The 13,593-nt window shown below is 31.1% G+C and overlaps 1 protein-coding gene across 2 annotated transcripts; it reads left to right on the forward strand.

Moving 5' to 3' along the window:
* The first annotated feature begins 563 nt into the window (after positions 1 to 563).
* On the forward strand, positions 564 to 11,301 carry LOC145329047 (uncharacterized). 2 transcript variants are annotated; one of them, XM_080173066.1, is made up of 15 exons: positions 564 to 589; positions 2,583 to 2,672; positions 2,955 to 2,996; positions 4,344 to 4,428; positions 4,972 to 5,025; positions 6,463 to 6,510; positions 6,685 to 6,726; positions 7,010 to 7,114; positions 7,212 to 8,714; positions 8,792 to 8,872; positions 9,112 to 9,247; positions 9,410 to 9,458; positions 9,555 to 9,668; positions 9,933 to 10,056; positions 10,338 to 11,301. In XM_080173066.1, the coding sequence occupies exons 2-15, from the start codon at positions 2,613 to 2,615 to the stop codon at positions 10,343 to 10,345; spliced, it is 2,451 nt and encodes an 816-aa protein (XP_080029192.1). In that variant the 5' UTR covers positions 564 to 589; positions 2,583 to 2,612; the 3' UTR covers positions 10,346 to 11,301. The 2 variants fall into 2 exon arrangements, with proteins under 2 accessions (XP_080029192.1, XP_080029193.1); XM_080173067.1 differs by lacking the exon at positions 564 to 589 and having other exon boundaries at positions 2,558 to 2,672.
* The last annotated feature ends 2,292 nt before the right edge of the window (positions 11,302 to 13,593 follow it).

A 13,593-nucleotide genomic window follows, 5' to 3' on the forward strand; every position in this document is an offset into this window, starting at 1 on the left:
GAAGAATGTCGATCATATTAAATTAGAACTATTCTAAATTTATTTTGCAAATGAGACACTCTTAAGTACTGGACATTTTAATTAAATACATTTTTGCAAAACAGTAAAAAATTAAATTTTTTTACACATTTTTAGAAAAAGAATTGAAAATGAATAAAGCTTGTATAATATTTACATTTTTTATTGTACTTTTCGAAGAAGCTTTGCATTTTTAATTTGCCGGTGAATATGATTGTCAAATTATTTCGTTTGTTTGGGGGAGAGGAGATAGGGAGTAAAAAACGCGTTAGAGTCTTTAAACATTGCTTAAATTGCTAGAAAAAAGTTGTAGAATCAAAAAAGATCTATATAAAAATCGTTGGTATAGGACGTAGTCGCTTGCATTAACAATAAAAAAATATGCGATGCTTAAAAGTTGCTAAAATAAAAGTTATGCTGTTTTGCAAAAAATGTGCAAAATTAAGGTTGGCACTTTCGCTTAATTAGGCATTAAAAGAAACTAATGTGGATAGTGGATACACACCTGTAAGAATTAATAACAAATTATGGTCCACACCTTACCAGTGCTCACTTCTCTACTTTCTGTCAGGTTAGCTGGGCATTTTATAATTTAATTTGCACTATTATTTGATTATTTATAAGTGATATTTTTTTCGGAAATCTTATTATATGAAGTTTTATGTTGTCTGATGATTAAGATCTCAATAACCAATGAACCGATTTGTTAATCTTCACGTAGGTTCTGTGATGGTTTTAGGCTATTTATTTTCAGATTTAAGTCTTAGTATGGTTTTATACTATTTTTCTAGTTCCTCTCTGCAACTTCGAATAGAGAGTCCCTAGATGCTAGTCAATGATTTTTAAAAGCAAAGCTTTTCTCAATAATGTCTATAATTATGGTCGGTCTGTTCGTCGTTCCGGAACGGTTAGCTTTTATTCGTTAATTTAAAGATGTAAGTATGTCCTTAAACAAAATCCTGTACTTAAGCAGTTTTGCAACAAATTTTCTTACAATTTTGATTCGACTTTTATAGATTTATATTCTGATTATTGAGTTTTAACACTTTACAAGTATTATTGTCCGTGAGTCCTACTGTTTCAAAGCTTCGCTTTTATTAATGTTGTCATCCAGAAAATATAGGGCGCTTTTTAAGATAAGAAAATAAAATATTATAATGTAAAGTAACAAATATTAATTTAATTTATAATATCAGATCATTTTTTATGTATAAGTGTTAAAACATATTTTGTGCAATGAATTGAAGATAATTGTCTTTTTAAATGATTATCGAATAAAAACAGATGTGCAACATTTTCATGAAATTTCAATCTATCTAATTGATTTTCCTTTTTATATTTTTTTGTTTTCCATATTGATGTTATATTCGTTATTATAATATACAATGTTTAAAACCCATTTGAACTTAGTCCTTTGAATATGTTTTATTTAATCAACCAGCTGGTATTTTTCTAAAAAAACAAACACCGTCCCTCAATCCAATCAAGACAGGTTTACATGAAATAAAAACACAAGTAAGGTATAAAACTTACCCTTGTCCGAAGGATTTTAATCAAAAAATCTTTTCCGAAGAGTATTTTTATAAAAAAAAGTAGCTTTTCTATAATTAGGGTCGGTCCGTCCGTCCATCCTTAACGGATAATTTATTTCGTTAGTCTAGGCATGTTAGAATTGATTTCAAACTTTGCATGGTGATTCCTGTAGTAGTTAGATACGATTTAGAAAACGTAGCAATTATATGATCGTACGTCCGGTTTAAACATGTTTTAAACAAAATCTAGTTTGTTTTATTTATTTAAACAACATTTTTTTATGTCTAATTATCCGATTGGTCTGATTTTTGGTATGCTGATTCCAAGAACATTAAAGTACAATATCATAAGCGAAGTATCTCTATAATCAAGTTCAAAAAATTTAAGTATTTTCATAAACATTATGTGTATTTAACCAGTTTTTTTTTATCAAATTTACTTACATTTTTGTTTCAACTCTTGTACATTTATATTCTGATAAATTAGTTCTGACACTCTACAGTGGTAATGTTCGTTTGTCCTACTGTTTCAGAGCTTTGCTTTTATGGATGTTGTCATCCTTGTTTACTTGAAATCAACAAAGCTGAACAAATGAAAACAAGGCTTAGCATGTTCAAAGTTTGTATATCTGTATGGAAAGGCTTCGTTCTTTGAATTAAATAATATTAGTATATTTTGTTATTAATTAAAAATAACATAGAACCCAAAGTTTTAAACTAATTTGTTTTACACAAAATTTAAAAACAAACAAAATCTAGTTTGTTTTATTTATTTCAGTGTTTTTATGTATTACTTTTTTTTGTGTGTTATAGCTGTAAGTGGTATTTTTTGTGTTTAACAAAATTTCCAGTATGGCTTCAAACCGATTAGTATCATCTGGATTAGAAGCTGGTTTCAGCCATACTGAAAAATAATGTTTAGTGTCTCTCGAGGCTAACAAAACAAGGCAAAATTATGCCATAATTCATCGCGGAAAGCTGTCAATAATACGATGCGATAGATAACTATTCTTTATTTCAAAATTTTTTTAGGATTTCTGAATCCTGCAAAAGTGTCCAGGGATGGCAGACAGAAGTTTCTATCTGGCCATTATAGGCCTTATCCTGGCTACAGTAGGACAGGTAAATTCAAGGTTATGGGTTCAAGTCTTTTCCCAACCCGTGCATAGTGTAGGTTGACTATAGGCAATGCTACAAATCATGCACATTGTGACCTTTAAGACAAAGGCCATGCTATCAAAGGACTTACCCTCCAAGATATTAATCTGGTTGTAGATCATTATATAATTTTAGGGCTTTTCTGCAACTGCTGTAATTTTAGGTTAATATCATTTATAATTACTTCATTTTCATTTGTTGATCATATTATTATTAATTAATCATAACTAAAGATTAAAATTGTAGATGGTGACAGGACAAGAATGCCCTACAGACAATATCCAACAGGTTATATTTTCAATTTTTGAGAGCACCTAGTTATTTTCAAATAGTCCAATCAAACCAGATTATATTAATAACTGAAAGAATGAGCTAATATATATAATCATTAACACCTTTCTTTAAAGGTTTTAGATAAAAAATATTCTAATTTATGCATAACAAGGACAATATGTCCAGATGTAGGGGAGTAACATAAAGCTTGCAAATTTCAAGACGAATAAATTGAAAAGTCTTGTTGTCTTATTGCCTAATTAGAAAATAAATGTGTTTTTTTATAAATATTAGAGAAAATAAGAATATAAGCATCTTCTTGTTTCTGTGTTCATTCTAAGCGTGTGTGGCTTTATTTTTTTTGTATTTATTTGTTGTTAAAGGAAGGTATTGTAAATCATTCAATTTGCAAAAAATAATATACTAGATATAGCAGATAATTTTTCAATACACCATTTCATTAATGCACGAACTTACTTACAGTCCCTAAAAATGAATTAACTTCTCTTCTAATAAAAATATGATGTTAAAATCACGAAATATCTCATGTATAACAAAAGGTTTCGTGGGTAAAAGACTAGAATACATACCATTTTTATTTAACTACCGCCTTTTATATCCTAAATACCTTCTCTTGAGTTTAAAAAAGATTTACTCCTTTGCTTATAAATTTCATGAAAAGGAAAAAAGCCAGAGTTCCGGGCTAACAAAACTAGTAATAATCTTATATTACTATATTCATTGAAAAGTGTCTATAATACGATATGATCAGGGGCGTCCAAGCTTCTTTTGGGGGGGGGGTAATTCGTTTTTTTTTGGGGGGGGGGGTAAAATGGCGCGCGAAGCGTGCCGCAAATTTTTTTACCCCCCCCAAAATTTTTACCCCGGGGGTAAAATTTGCTTGGGGGGGGTAATTACTCCCCCTGAAATCTGTTGGCAGGGGTAAATTTAGTTTACCCCCCCCCCAAAATTTACCCCCGGGGTAAAAGTTTTGGGGGGGGGTTAATTTAAATTTTATTAAATATATAGTATTAAAAGTGCGCAAAAAATTTTTTTATTAGAGATTTTTTATTTTGGGGGGGGGGGATATTTAACCCCCAAAATTGTTTGGGGGGGGGTAAATACCCCCTCCTAAATGGTTGGGGGTGCCTACGGCACCCCAGGGTAGGGGTAAATTTTAAATGGGGGGGGGGGGGGTAATCGCCCCATTACCCCCCCCCCCTTGGACGTCTATGGATATGATAAATGCTTTTTCAGTTCTACTGAGAACCCGTTCTAATCCAGATTTTACAATTTAGTTTGTTAAGAAATAACTTTTTTTTTAATTTTTGTAAATTAGTACGTAACATATTTCCTTTATAGAAACTTGATCTGTTAGACTCAGATGAAATGTATGTGATGCCAAAAACTGGAGAGGTGTACCACTGTGTAAAAGTATCTTCTACAGGTTAGACATGGGACACCTTTCAGAAAACAATGTTCTTATAAATTAAAGGGCTTGACCAGAGGCACACCATGTCCACCATCCCACTCAAAAGTCATACAAGCGTCCCTAAATTGGTAAATTGATGCGTGGAGCGTGCAAATTTTTCTAACACCCCACTCAAATTTTAAAAAAGATGAGATTTTTTACCTTTACAGCCCCCTTGGCTTTTTTAGGAGGGTGTATCAGGGGTGAGAAGACTCTTGTCAAAGGATGTGAAGATGGTATAGGGGGCTCACACCTAGGGGAGTGTATCCAACCTCCTAAATTTGCTAGGGGCTGGACACACACCCCTACACCCCATTATGCACGTCTATGAGCATGACCTAACACCATATCTTCAGATTACATTCATACAAAACTTTATTAATGAAAGAGCTAGTTGCCTATAACCATTAACCATTCGTTAAACACTTTAAAATCATATTACTATAATGTCCAATAAATTAAATCTAATAGTTAAGAATTTAATATTATTTCTTTTGATAAATTTTTATATTTTTTAAGGTTCACTTCCAGGAAGTAACTTTTTCATTAATCCAACAGCAACTACTACAGCTAGTAAGTTTTTGTGTACAAATATTTTCAAATATCATGCATATGGGTGTGTGCAGTTCACAGGGTTTTGTTGAGATGATATACATTTGGGAAGAGCCGACAATTTATTGGGGGGGGGGGGGGGGGGGGCTATTGTATATCAAAAACATATAGCAAACATGATTTTAATGCAATTCATTGTTAGAGTAAACAATAGAGGGGAGATGGGTTAACTAACTGTATGTCCCTACCCTAAGGCCCTTTGCCGACTTTTAACTAAGTCTTTGGAAATCAACCAATAGTGTTGGGAATATTAACACAGCCTACAAAAGAACAGAAAGAAATATGTTAGCAGACAAAAAAGATCCCAATAGGGGATTCAGGTAGTTGTCTGGTTATACATCTACATTTATACAGCATGACCCTCGAAAAAGTATTTTTAAGCATCTGCAGCCCTTATTTCTCAATGAATTATAAAAAAGTGCATATGTCCTTGTTCTCCATAGTATTCCACATAAGTAGATATAAAAATATTTTTTTTTACCTCCATTAACACCGGAGATTTTTAGAGCTAAAGTTTTGAAAAAGTGACTGAGGAAAAAGTAACTTTTAACATGAAATGAATTTTTTAGCAAAATTAAGGTAGAAATCCTTTTATTTTTGTTACTAGCAGAAACTTTATACAAAAATAAAATAAAAAATTTAGTTTTTGAGTAAAAAGCATTTTTTTACACATATTTTTTGAGTCTTTTTAGTTTAATGATATTTTGAAAAACTTACTTATTAGGCAAAATTGTTTAAGATTAAAAAACCAAATAAATCTTTATGAATATAGCAGGAAAATTGTTTTTGTTTCACAATCCTAACTTTAATAACAAAAAAGTTATAAAGAAAATAAAATTAAAACATAATGATTTTTTTGTCTAAAAAGCTTAATTAACCCCCTATTAAATTATTGAGATGTCAGAAAAGTAGGCGGAGCAACTGTCATAATTAATCCTTTTCTCAAATAAGGGTTAATAAATAACCTAAAATTTGCAAATAATCAATTCATTCAGTAGTATTTTTTGCCATTAAAAATTTATATTTTTTGGTGGAATAAAAAAGAAATAATTAGTTAACTTGTTTTTCTTTGTGTATCATCAGTTGCCAGAAAAACATAATATAACCATCCAAAAAATAAGAGAAACAAAAAAAAAATCTTTTTCTCAGTCACTTTTTCAAAACTTTAGCTCTAAAAATCTCCGGTGTTAATGGAGGTAAAAAAAATATTTTTATATCTACTTATGTGGAATACTATGGAGAACAAGGACATAAGCATTTTTTTTATAATTCATTGAGAAATAAGGGCTGCAGATGCTTAAAAATACTTTTTCGAGGGTCATGCTGTAGATTTATTGTTTCATTATCACCGAAAATGATATCCATTGCTGCTGAATTGATGTAAAATAATAATTTTAGGTCCAGTAGTTACATCTCAGGAGTCAGGTTCTTCTGAAACACAAACAGGTATAACAAAGTTTTAATTTATATTACTTTATTTTACAGAGTATACTTTCTCAGATATAAAGCGAATAAGTAAAAAAAATAATGTTGAGCGTCTTTTTCTATCCTAAAATTTAAATAATTTAAAGATTTTCTAGATTTTCTAGAATGTAACAGATCTCATAATTTTATGTCTAGGGGATGGTTCAGGAACAACTGATGGATCTTCATCTGGATCAGGTATAATTATCTAACTTGTGATCAGGACAACATAAAAAGCAGTCAGATATAATAATATTTATTTATTGCATAGTATAATAGACAGCTTTCCGCGGGTATCAAAATAAAAAAAAATAAGATGAAAACCAAATTGGTATTTATATTCTTATTTTTATATTATTATTTATTGAAAATTGTCTGTAATACAATGCTATTCTTGATTTTGTAGTATTGATAATGACTGGTTCCTTGGTTCCATCAATGAAACATTATAATGAATAAAATATATGTTTCCTCCATGTAGGTTCCGACAATGGAGAAGAGACTGGAGGATCTGAAACATTGCCAGTTGATATGACACCAGTTACAGATGCAAATGTGCCTGATGATGGAGGCGTACTAATAATAGGTATTACTTCTTAAATGATGGAAAAAACTAGAAAACATTTATACATTAGACTATAAAACTATGATTATGCTTAGTAAATTGATGTTATGTTCAATAGGTGATGGTGAATCAAGTGAAACTGAGGCACCAACAATTGAAAACCCTGAGACTACTAATGAAGAACCTATAGATGGTCCTACATTATATATAAGTCAACCAGAATCAGAGCCAGCTACATCATCTGAGGAGTCAACTATTGGAGTAACTGATGGACCTGTTTTAACTCCTAGTGAACCTGAATCCACTGATGGTGAACCTAATGTTGATGGACCTGTTTTAACTCCTAGTGAACCTGAATCCACTGATGGTGAATCTAATGTTGACGGACCTGTTTTAACTCCAAGTGAACCTGAACCCACTGATGGTGAATCAAATGTTGATGGACCTGTTTTAACTTCTAGTGAACCTGAACCCACTGATGGTGAATCTAATGTTATTGAACCTGTTTTAACTCCCAGTGAGCCTGAATTCACTGATGGTGAAAATAATGTTGATGGACCTGTTTTAACTCCTAGTGAACCTGAACCCACTGATGGTGAACCTAATGTTGATGGACCTGTTTTAACTCCTAGTGAACCTGAACCCACTGATGGTGAATCTAATGTTGACGGACCTGTTTTATTTCCTAGTGAACCTGAACCCACTGATGGTGAATCAAATGTTGATGGACCTGTTTTAACTCCTAGTGAACCTGAACCCACTGATGGTGAATCTAATGTGGATGGACCTGTTTTAACTCCTAGTGAACCTGAACCAACTGATGGTGAATCTAATGTTGATGGACCTGTTGTAAGTCCAAGTGAACCTGAACCCACTGATGGTGAACCTAATGTTGATGGACCTGTTTTAACTCCTATTGAACCTGAACCCACTGATGGTGAATCTAATGTTGACGGACCTGTTTTATTTCCTAGTGAACCTGAACCCACTGATGGTGAATCTAATGTTGACGGACCTGTTTTAACTCCTAGTGAACCTGAACCCACTGATGGTGAATCTAATGTGGATGGACCTGTTTTAACTCCTAGTGAACCTGAACCAACTGATGGTGAATCTAATGTTGATGGACCTGTTGTAAGTCCAAGTGAACCTGAACCCACTGATAGTGAACCTAATGTTGATGGACCTGTTTTAACTCCTATTGAACCTGAACCCTCTGATGGTGAATCTAATGTTGACGGACCTGTTTTATTTCCTAGTGAACCTGAACCCACTGATGGTGAGTCTAATGTTGATGGACCTGTTTTAACTCCTAGTGAACCTGAACCCACTGATGGTGAATCTAATGTGGATGGACCTGTTTTAACTCCTAGTGAACCTGAACCAACTGATGGTGAATCTAATGTTGATGGACCTGTTGTAAGTCCAAGTGAGCCCGAACCAACTGAACCAAGTGAAACAGAGACTGAAATCCCTACTTTAATTAATGGAGGTGCTGAAAATGAACCTCCTAATCTGGAATTGGCACAACCTGAAAGTGTTATTACTACTGAAAGTGAAACAGAATCTGCATCTATCACAGAGGCTCCATCAACAAAAGTACCAATAGTTTACACAGCAGGTTGAGTGATTTTTTGAGTGTTATTACTTAAGTTTTTAAATTTTTTTATTCATACTTTTATTTAATTTATTTTTTAGCACCTACTACACCAGAATCACAAGACACAACTGTTGCTCCTGTAGAACAGTCCACTGCTCTCGAGACCTTCGGTGAAACAAGTAAGTGTGGATTGAATATGTTTAGACATAAATAAAGACATTAAAAATCATTCCTACTACTGCTATGTCATGTGCACAACAGAAATAGTTAAAAAAGAGGGGATTCTCTAGATGATCACTTAAAAATCGAAGGAGAATCCTGTCCTTACAAGGTAAGGTAAGATATTAAGATTAAAAATCTAAAAATAACAGATATTGATAACTTTTAGAATTCAAATATCTCACTTTTATATGTTTAGCTGAATCCCAAGAAGAAACAACAGAATCTGTAGAATCTGAGACAACAAGTGAACCTGATGCTTGTGCTGATTGCAACTGTAATATTTTCATGAATCCTGATGGCAGATCTGCACTGCAAGTCCTAGAGTCTCCTAAGTGAGTACTGATGTTGAAAATAAATAATAGGATTCAAATAGAACTATATTGATATTTTTTCTTGTTTAAATGGAGTGTTAATGAGATAATGAATTCAATTATGAATTTTAAAAATTAGGTTATATATGTGATGGATAGATAAATAATAAAATTCAATTTTAGTTATCCTGATCATTATTGGAACAACCTGGAGTGCTCATGGATAATTTCAGTAAGTCATCTTATTAGATTAATTATTAATATCTTTCTTTATTAAGCTTATTTATGAATATTACACTCAAACAAAGATTAAATGTGCCTGATTTAGACAAAAAATAATGCCAGAATTGGAATGGTGTTTGACAGCTTTAACATACAATGGTCAAGGGATTGTCTTTCTAAAGATTACCTCTTTGTTGGTGCAGTCTCCAAATATACAAAGGTAAACTAGTCCTTACAAGCTGTTAACCCTGTAATTTGTTTCCTTCTTAAAAGGGTCAATTTATTATACAACTACTTCTACTACTAATAGTGAGTTTGTCCATTGATTTATTAGCTCCAGGTATATTCTATTCTACTGGATTTGCTGTGCATCTAGTATACTTTTTTTTATTGGTAAAACATTTTGAACTCTTCAACTAATTTGTTGCTTTTTCAACAACAACAAAAAATCTATACAAAACTTTATGCTGACATTATTATTAAGGTGACAATATGTGGATCCAAGCTTCCTCAGACCTTTAAACTAAGATCTAAGAAGAACAAGATGTATATCAAATTTGTGAGTGATAACAAAGTGAGACGATCTGGTTTCAGGGCTACTCTAGTAGGTAAGTAACTAGTTTTTATTGATTCACTTTAGCAATCACAAGCTTTTGGTTTATACCAAAAAACTCACTTTTGTAGCTTAAAAGAAGAAGACTATCTATTTTAGCTATATTATTTGTTAAACAATAACATCCATTTTAAATAATGAAACTTCTATAGTAATGGTGTTTAGATCAAATTACCAAAGGAAATTTTTTACACAGTTTGAAAATAACTTTTATTTAAAAAAATGTTGTTTATCAACCCAACAACAAAATTTTCTAATAATTACTTTTTGTTTCAGCAAGCTAACTGAAAAGATGATAGAACTGACTCTCTGGAATACACAATAAATAAAAAATTATTTTTTTTATCTTTAATCAATCACATAAGTAATAGTTAATAAAAGGTAAATAAATAATAGAAACTAAAATATTTTTTGTATTTTAGCTTATTTTGTTATTATTTCTGCTATTTTTAGTTTAATGTAAGAAGTACAGAAAATCTATATTCATTACAATGCAATTTTTGTTATTGTTGTAAACATTCATATTTAGCATATTTTCTCTGTTAATGATACTCTGCAATGTGATACCAACAAACTTTATTATCAATTTATTGAGAATTAGATAAAATTTTTATTTGTCTTGTAATTTTGAAAGTGAATACCTATGCTTAATAATGTAAAACACTTTACTTAATATGAATATTTACTTTTATTGTTGAGAGACTTGTAAAGATCAAATATCAATATGTAAAATTAGTTTGTAAGGGCTGTTACCTTATAAGAAATAGAATTCTAGTTTTTTTTGATTATATATAAAAATCAAAATAAAACTAAAACTATATTTGTATGGGTTAACAATTTAGTGAGTAAGGTTAGTTATAAGGTAATATATCTTAATTAATTTGGATATATTTTAGTTTGTAAGGAAAAACATGCAAAAAACACTTCATTAAAAATAAAAATTTTCCAAATCAGGCCAACAAATGCTTTTAAAAAGTCACAACATTAAACTACCTCAAAAACATTCTGGGGAGCTTAAAAGTATTTTTTGGTTATTTTAATAAAGTTCTTTTTGCTTTTTGATAGTAAGTAAGGACAAAATAATGTAGCTTTTGAAGCATTAGTTTGTAAGGAAATAAAACATCAATAAAACATTTTAGAATTCTGAAACTAAATTTTCTTTTGAACCATTTGATATATTAACATGTAATTTAATATTAAATCAAATAAATTTCAATCTCTGATTGTCGAATCGAGAAAATTATTTGTTTTCCCGAGTTTATCCTATATGAGAAAAATAGAAGATAGTTCAATAGGATTTTCATACTTAAGTTTTTTTTTGTTCGATGCTTTATTTATTAAAAATTACTGGTTCGAATTACATGACTTTTGAGGTAAGCTGTATAAATATCTTGAGTCGGCTAAGAGTGAAGTACCTAGTATGGATATATAGACTACAGTATTATCCAACAAACAGTTATAATGAGAAGCTACGCTACAAGAACGGCGCCGCAAGATCGATCCATCTGAACGAAGAAAAAGCGCAATAAAATTAGTTACACAGTAATATTATTTTTCTTTAACTTTTATTTTCTCTTTTAAACTCTCTCTCTCTCTCTCTTTCTTTCCCTTTAAGGTGTATGACCATTTGTAAAATGGGCATAATATATTCAATTCTTAGAAGCGAAGCTAACTTTAAGGTTGGGTATGTCATACTAACTGTTCGACTATCAACCGCCAAGAAGTAAAACGTCAGTACCTTCTTTAATTTTAATAAATATAAAAATCCAAATACTATCAAAATGAAGCATAGATCTAATTGACTAGGTAAATTATTTTATAGACAGTTTCCTGCGGATACAAAATAAATCAGATTTGTAATGGACTAGATATAAAAAAAAGATTTAAAAAGTTTTGAGAACAATTTAGCTGTTTATCGTTTATCAAATTTTAAATTAAGTTGACCAACCTAGTTTTAAAAAGGGTGAAAAGCAATAAAACGAATATTTATTCTTATTTACAGTGTTCATCTGATATTTATGAAGAAAAAGACTTTATCAATCGAAATGAGACCTTTTTTGTCATAGACATGAATAACTGTTTTTGACTCATTAACAAGCAAAATTACTTTTTGTGAAGGTATGGTTATAAAACTTTAGACAAAGGTCATGCAATCAAGAGATTGGTTTTCTATTTGACGTGTTGCGAAATGATCATCATACTAAATTATGTAAGATTTCTTAAATAGTAGTTTACCAAATTTTTGTTTGGTAGATACAGTAATAAAACCATTAAATTAATTATACTAATCTAAACCGTATATTACGGTTAGAAAATGTAAACACCATCCCTAAGAAATTAAGAAACCCGAAGTGTAATTTGATAAATCCACTAAAATATAATATACATTATATATTCATAAAATTACAAGAATGAAAATGTCCATATCAAAGATGATTTTACGACAGATAAAATCTGTTAAATAGTAGCAAAGCAGCAGTCTCATTGCCAATTATACTTTAAGCAACTCATTACCATGCACAGTTAGGACATCTACATAGGTCTTCAAATCAAACAGTTGGTTGTCTGTTAGATGTTAATTAACATAAAACAATATCATGGACTCGCCTGTGTTAGGTAATTTATAGGAATTGATATATAACTACTAGGATCTTACACCAGATTTTCAAGTTCACTATTAAAGTGGCACACGCAGTGTGCTAAAATAACGATTTTCCCCTTCCACCTCCTTTGCCCAAACTCCTTCATTCCAATCCAATGAAAGAGCTGAGCAATAAATGACGTATATTCTACATCCATTTTGATAGGTAATGTCCGAGATATAGAGAAGCCATGCTGTAAATAAATTCATGTATATATATCCCATTCAAATTAAAGTGTGATTACAAAACAGAAGAGAACTTAACCTTATCTTTTTTGCAACTTATTTTGTTGTGTTTGGTTAATAAAGCTATTCAGATTGTCAGAATGTTTGATTGCACGGTTTTTATCAGGATATTCTTTTAAAAATCTCTAGTCTGTCACGGTAATAAATATTTAATTAAAGATGTATAGCCAGACAACTTCCTGGATCCTCCTGTTGGGAACCTTTTTTGTCTGCTAGCAAATTGTTTTCTGCGACTTGGCTGTGTTAATATTCCTTATGATATAGGTTGATTGTCAAAGACCCAATCGAAAGTCGGGACAGGGTCCTCGGATGGAGGACATACAGTTATTTAATCCCTTCACCCTCTTTTGTTTTACTCTGATGACACGGTGAGAGTACTTTTTCTTTGCAATTTTGTGTGGACACATGGTATTCAAATTTAATTAGTTATGCATGTAGTAAAACGAAATTTAAAATTGTTAAATTTATTATGATATCCTTTTTTATACCCCTTCTAACACTTGGTCATTTTAATAGTATTAATTTTTTTTGAAGAGTAACTACTCTTTAAGTAAATGAGTAAGTTTGTTTGTCCATTGAAATTTATAATATAAAGGGCTCACATGAAGGAGACTAGCATCGGTGCTAGTTTTCTTCATTCTACAC

The sequence above is a fragment of the Acartia tonsa genome, chromosome 9 (genome assembly GCF_053477335.1).
Source record: "Acartia tonsa isolate MP-2025a chromosome 9, ASM5347733v1, whole genome shotgun sequence".
NCBI classification, from domain to species: Eukaryota; Metazoa; Arthropoda; class Copepoda; order Calanoida; family Acartiidae; genus Acartia; species Acartia tonsa.

Bases quoted from the DNA above. Each gene is read 5' to 3' on its own strand.
- LOC145329047 (XM_080173066.1), top strand. From the start codon at position 2,613: ATGGCAGACAGAAGTTTCTATCTGGCCATTATAGGCCTTATCCTGGCT. The intron at 7,115-7,211 runs GTATTACTTCTT...TATGTTCAATAG, and splicing joins TGGAGGCGTACTAATAATAG to GTGATGGTGAATCAAGTGAA. The intron at 8,715-8,791 runs GTTGAGTGATTT...TTTATTTTTTAG, and splicing joins ACCAATAGTTTACACAGCAG to CACCTACTACACCAGAATCA.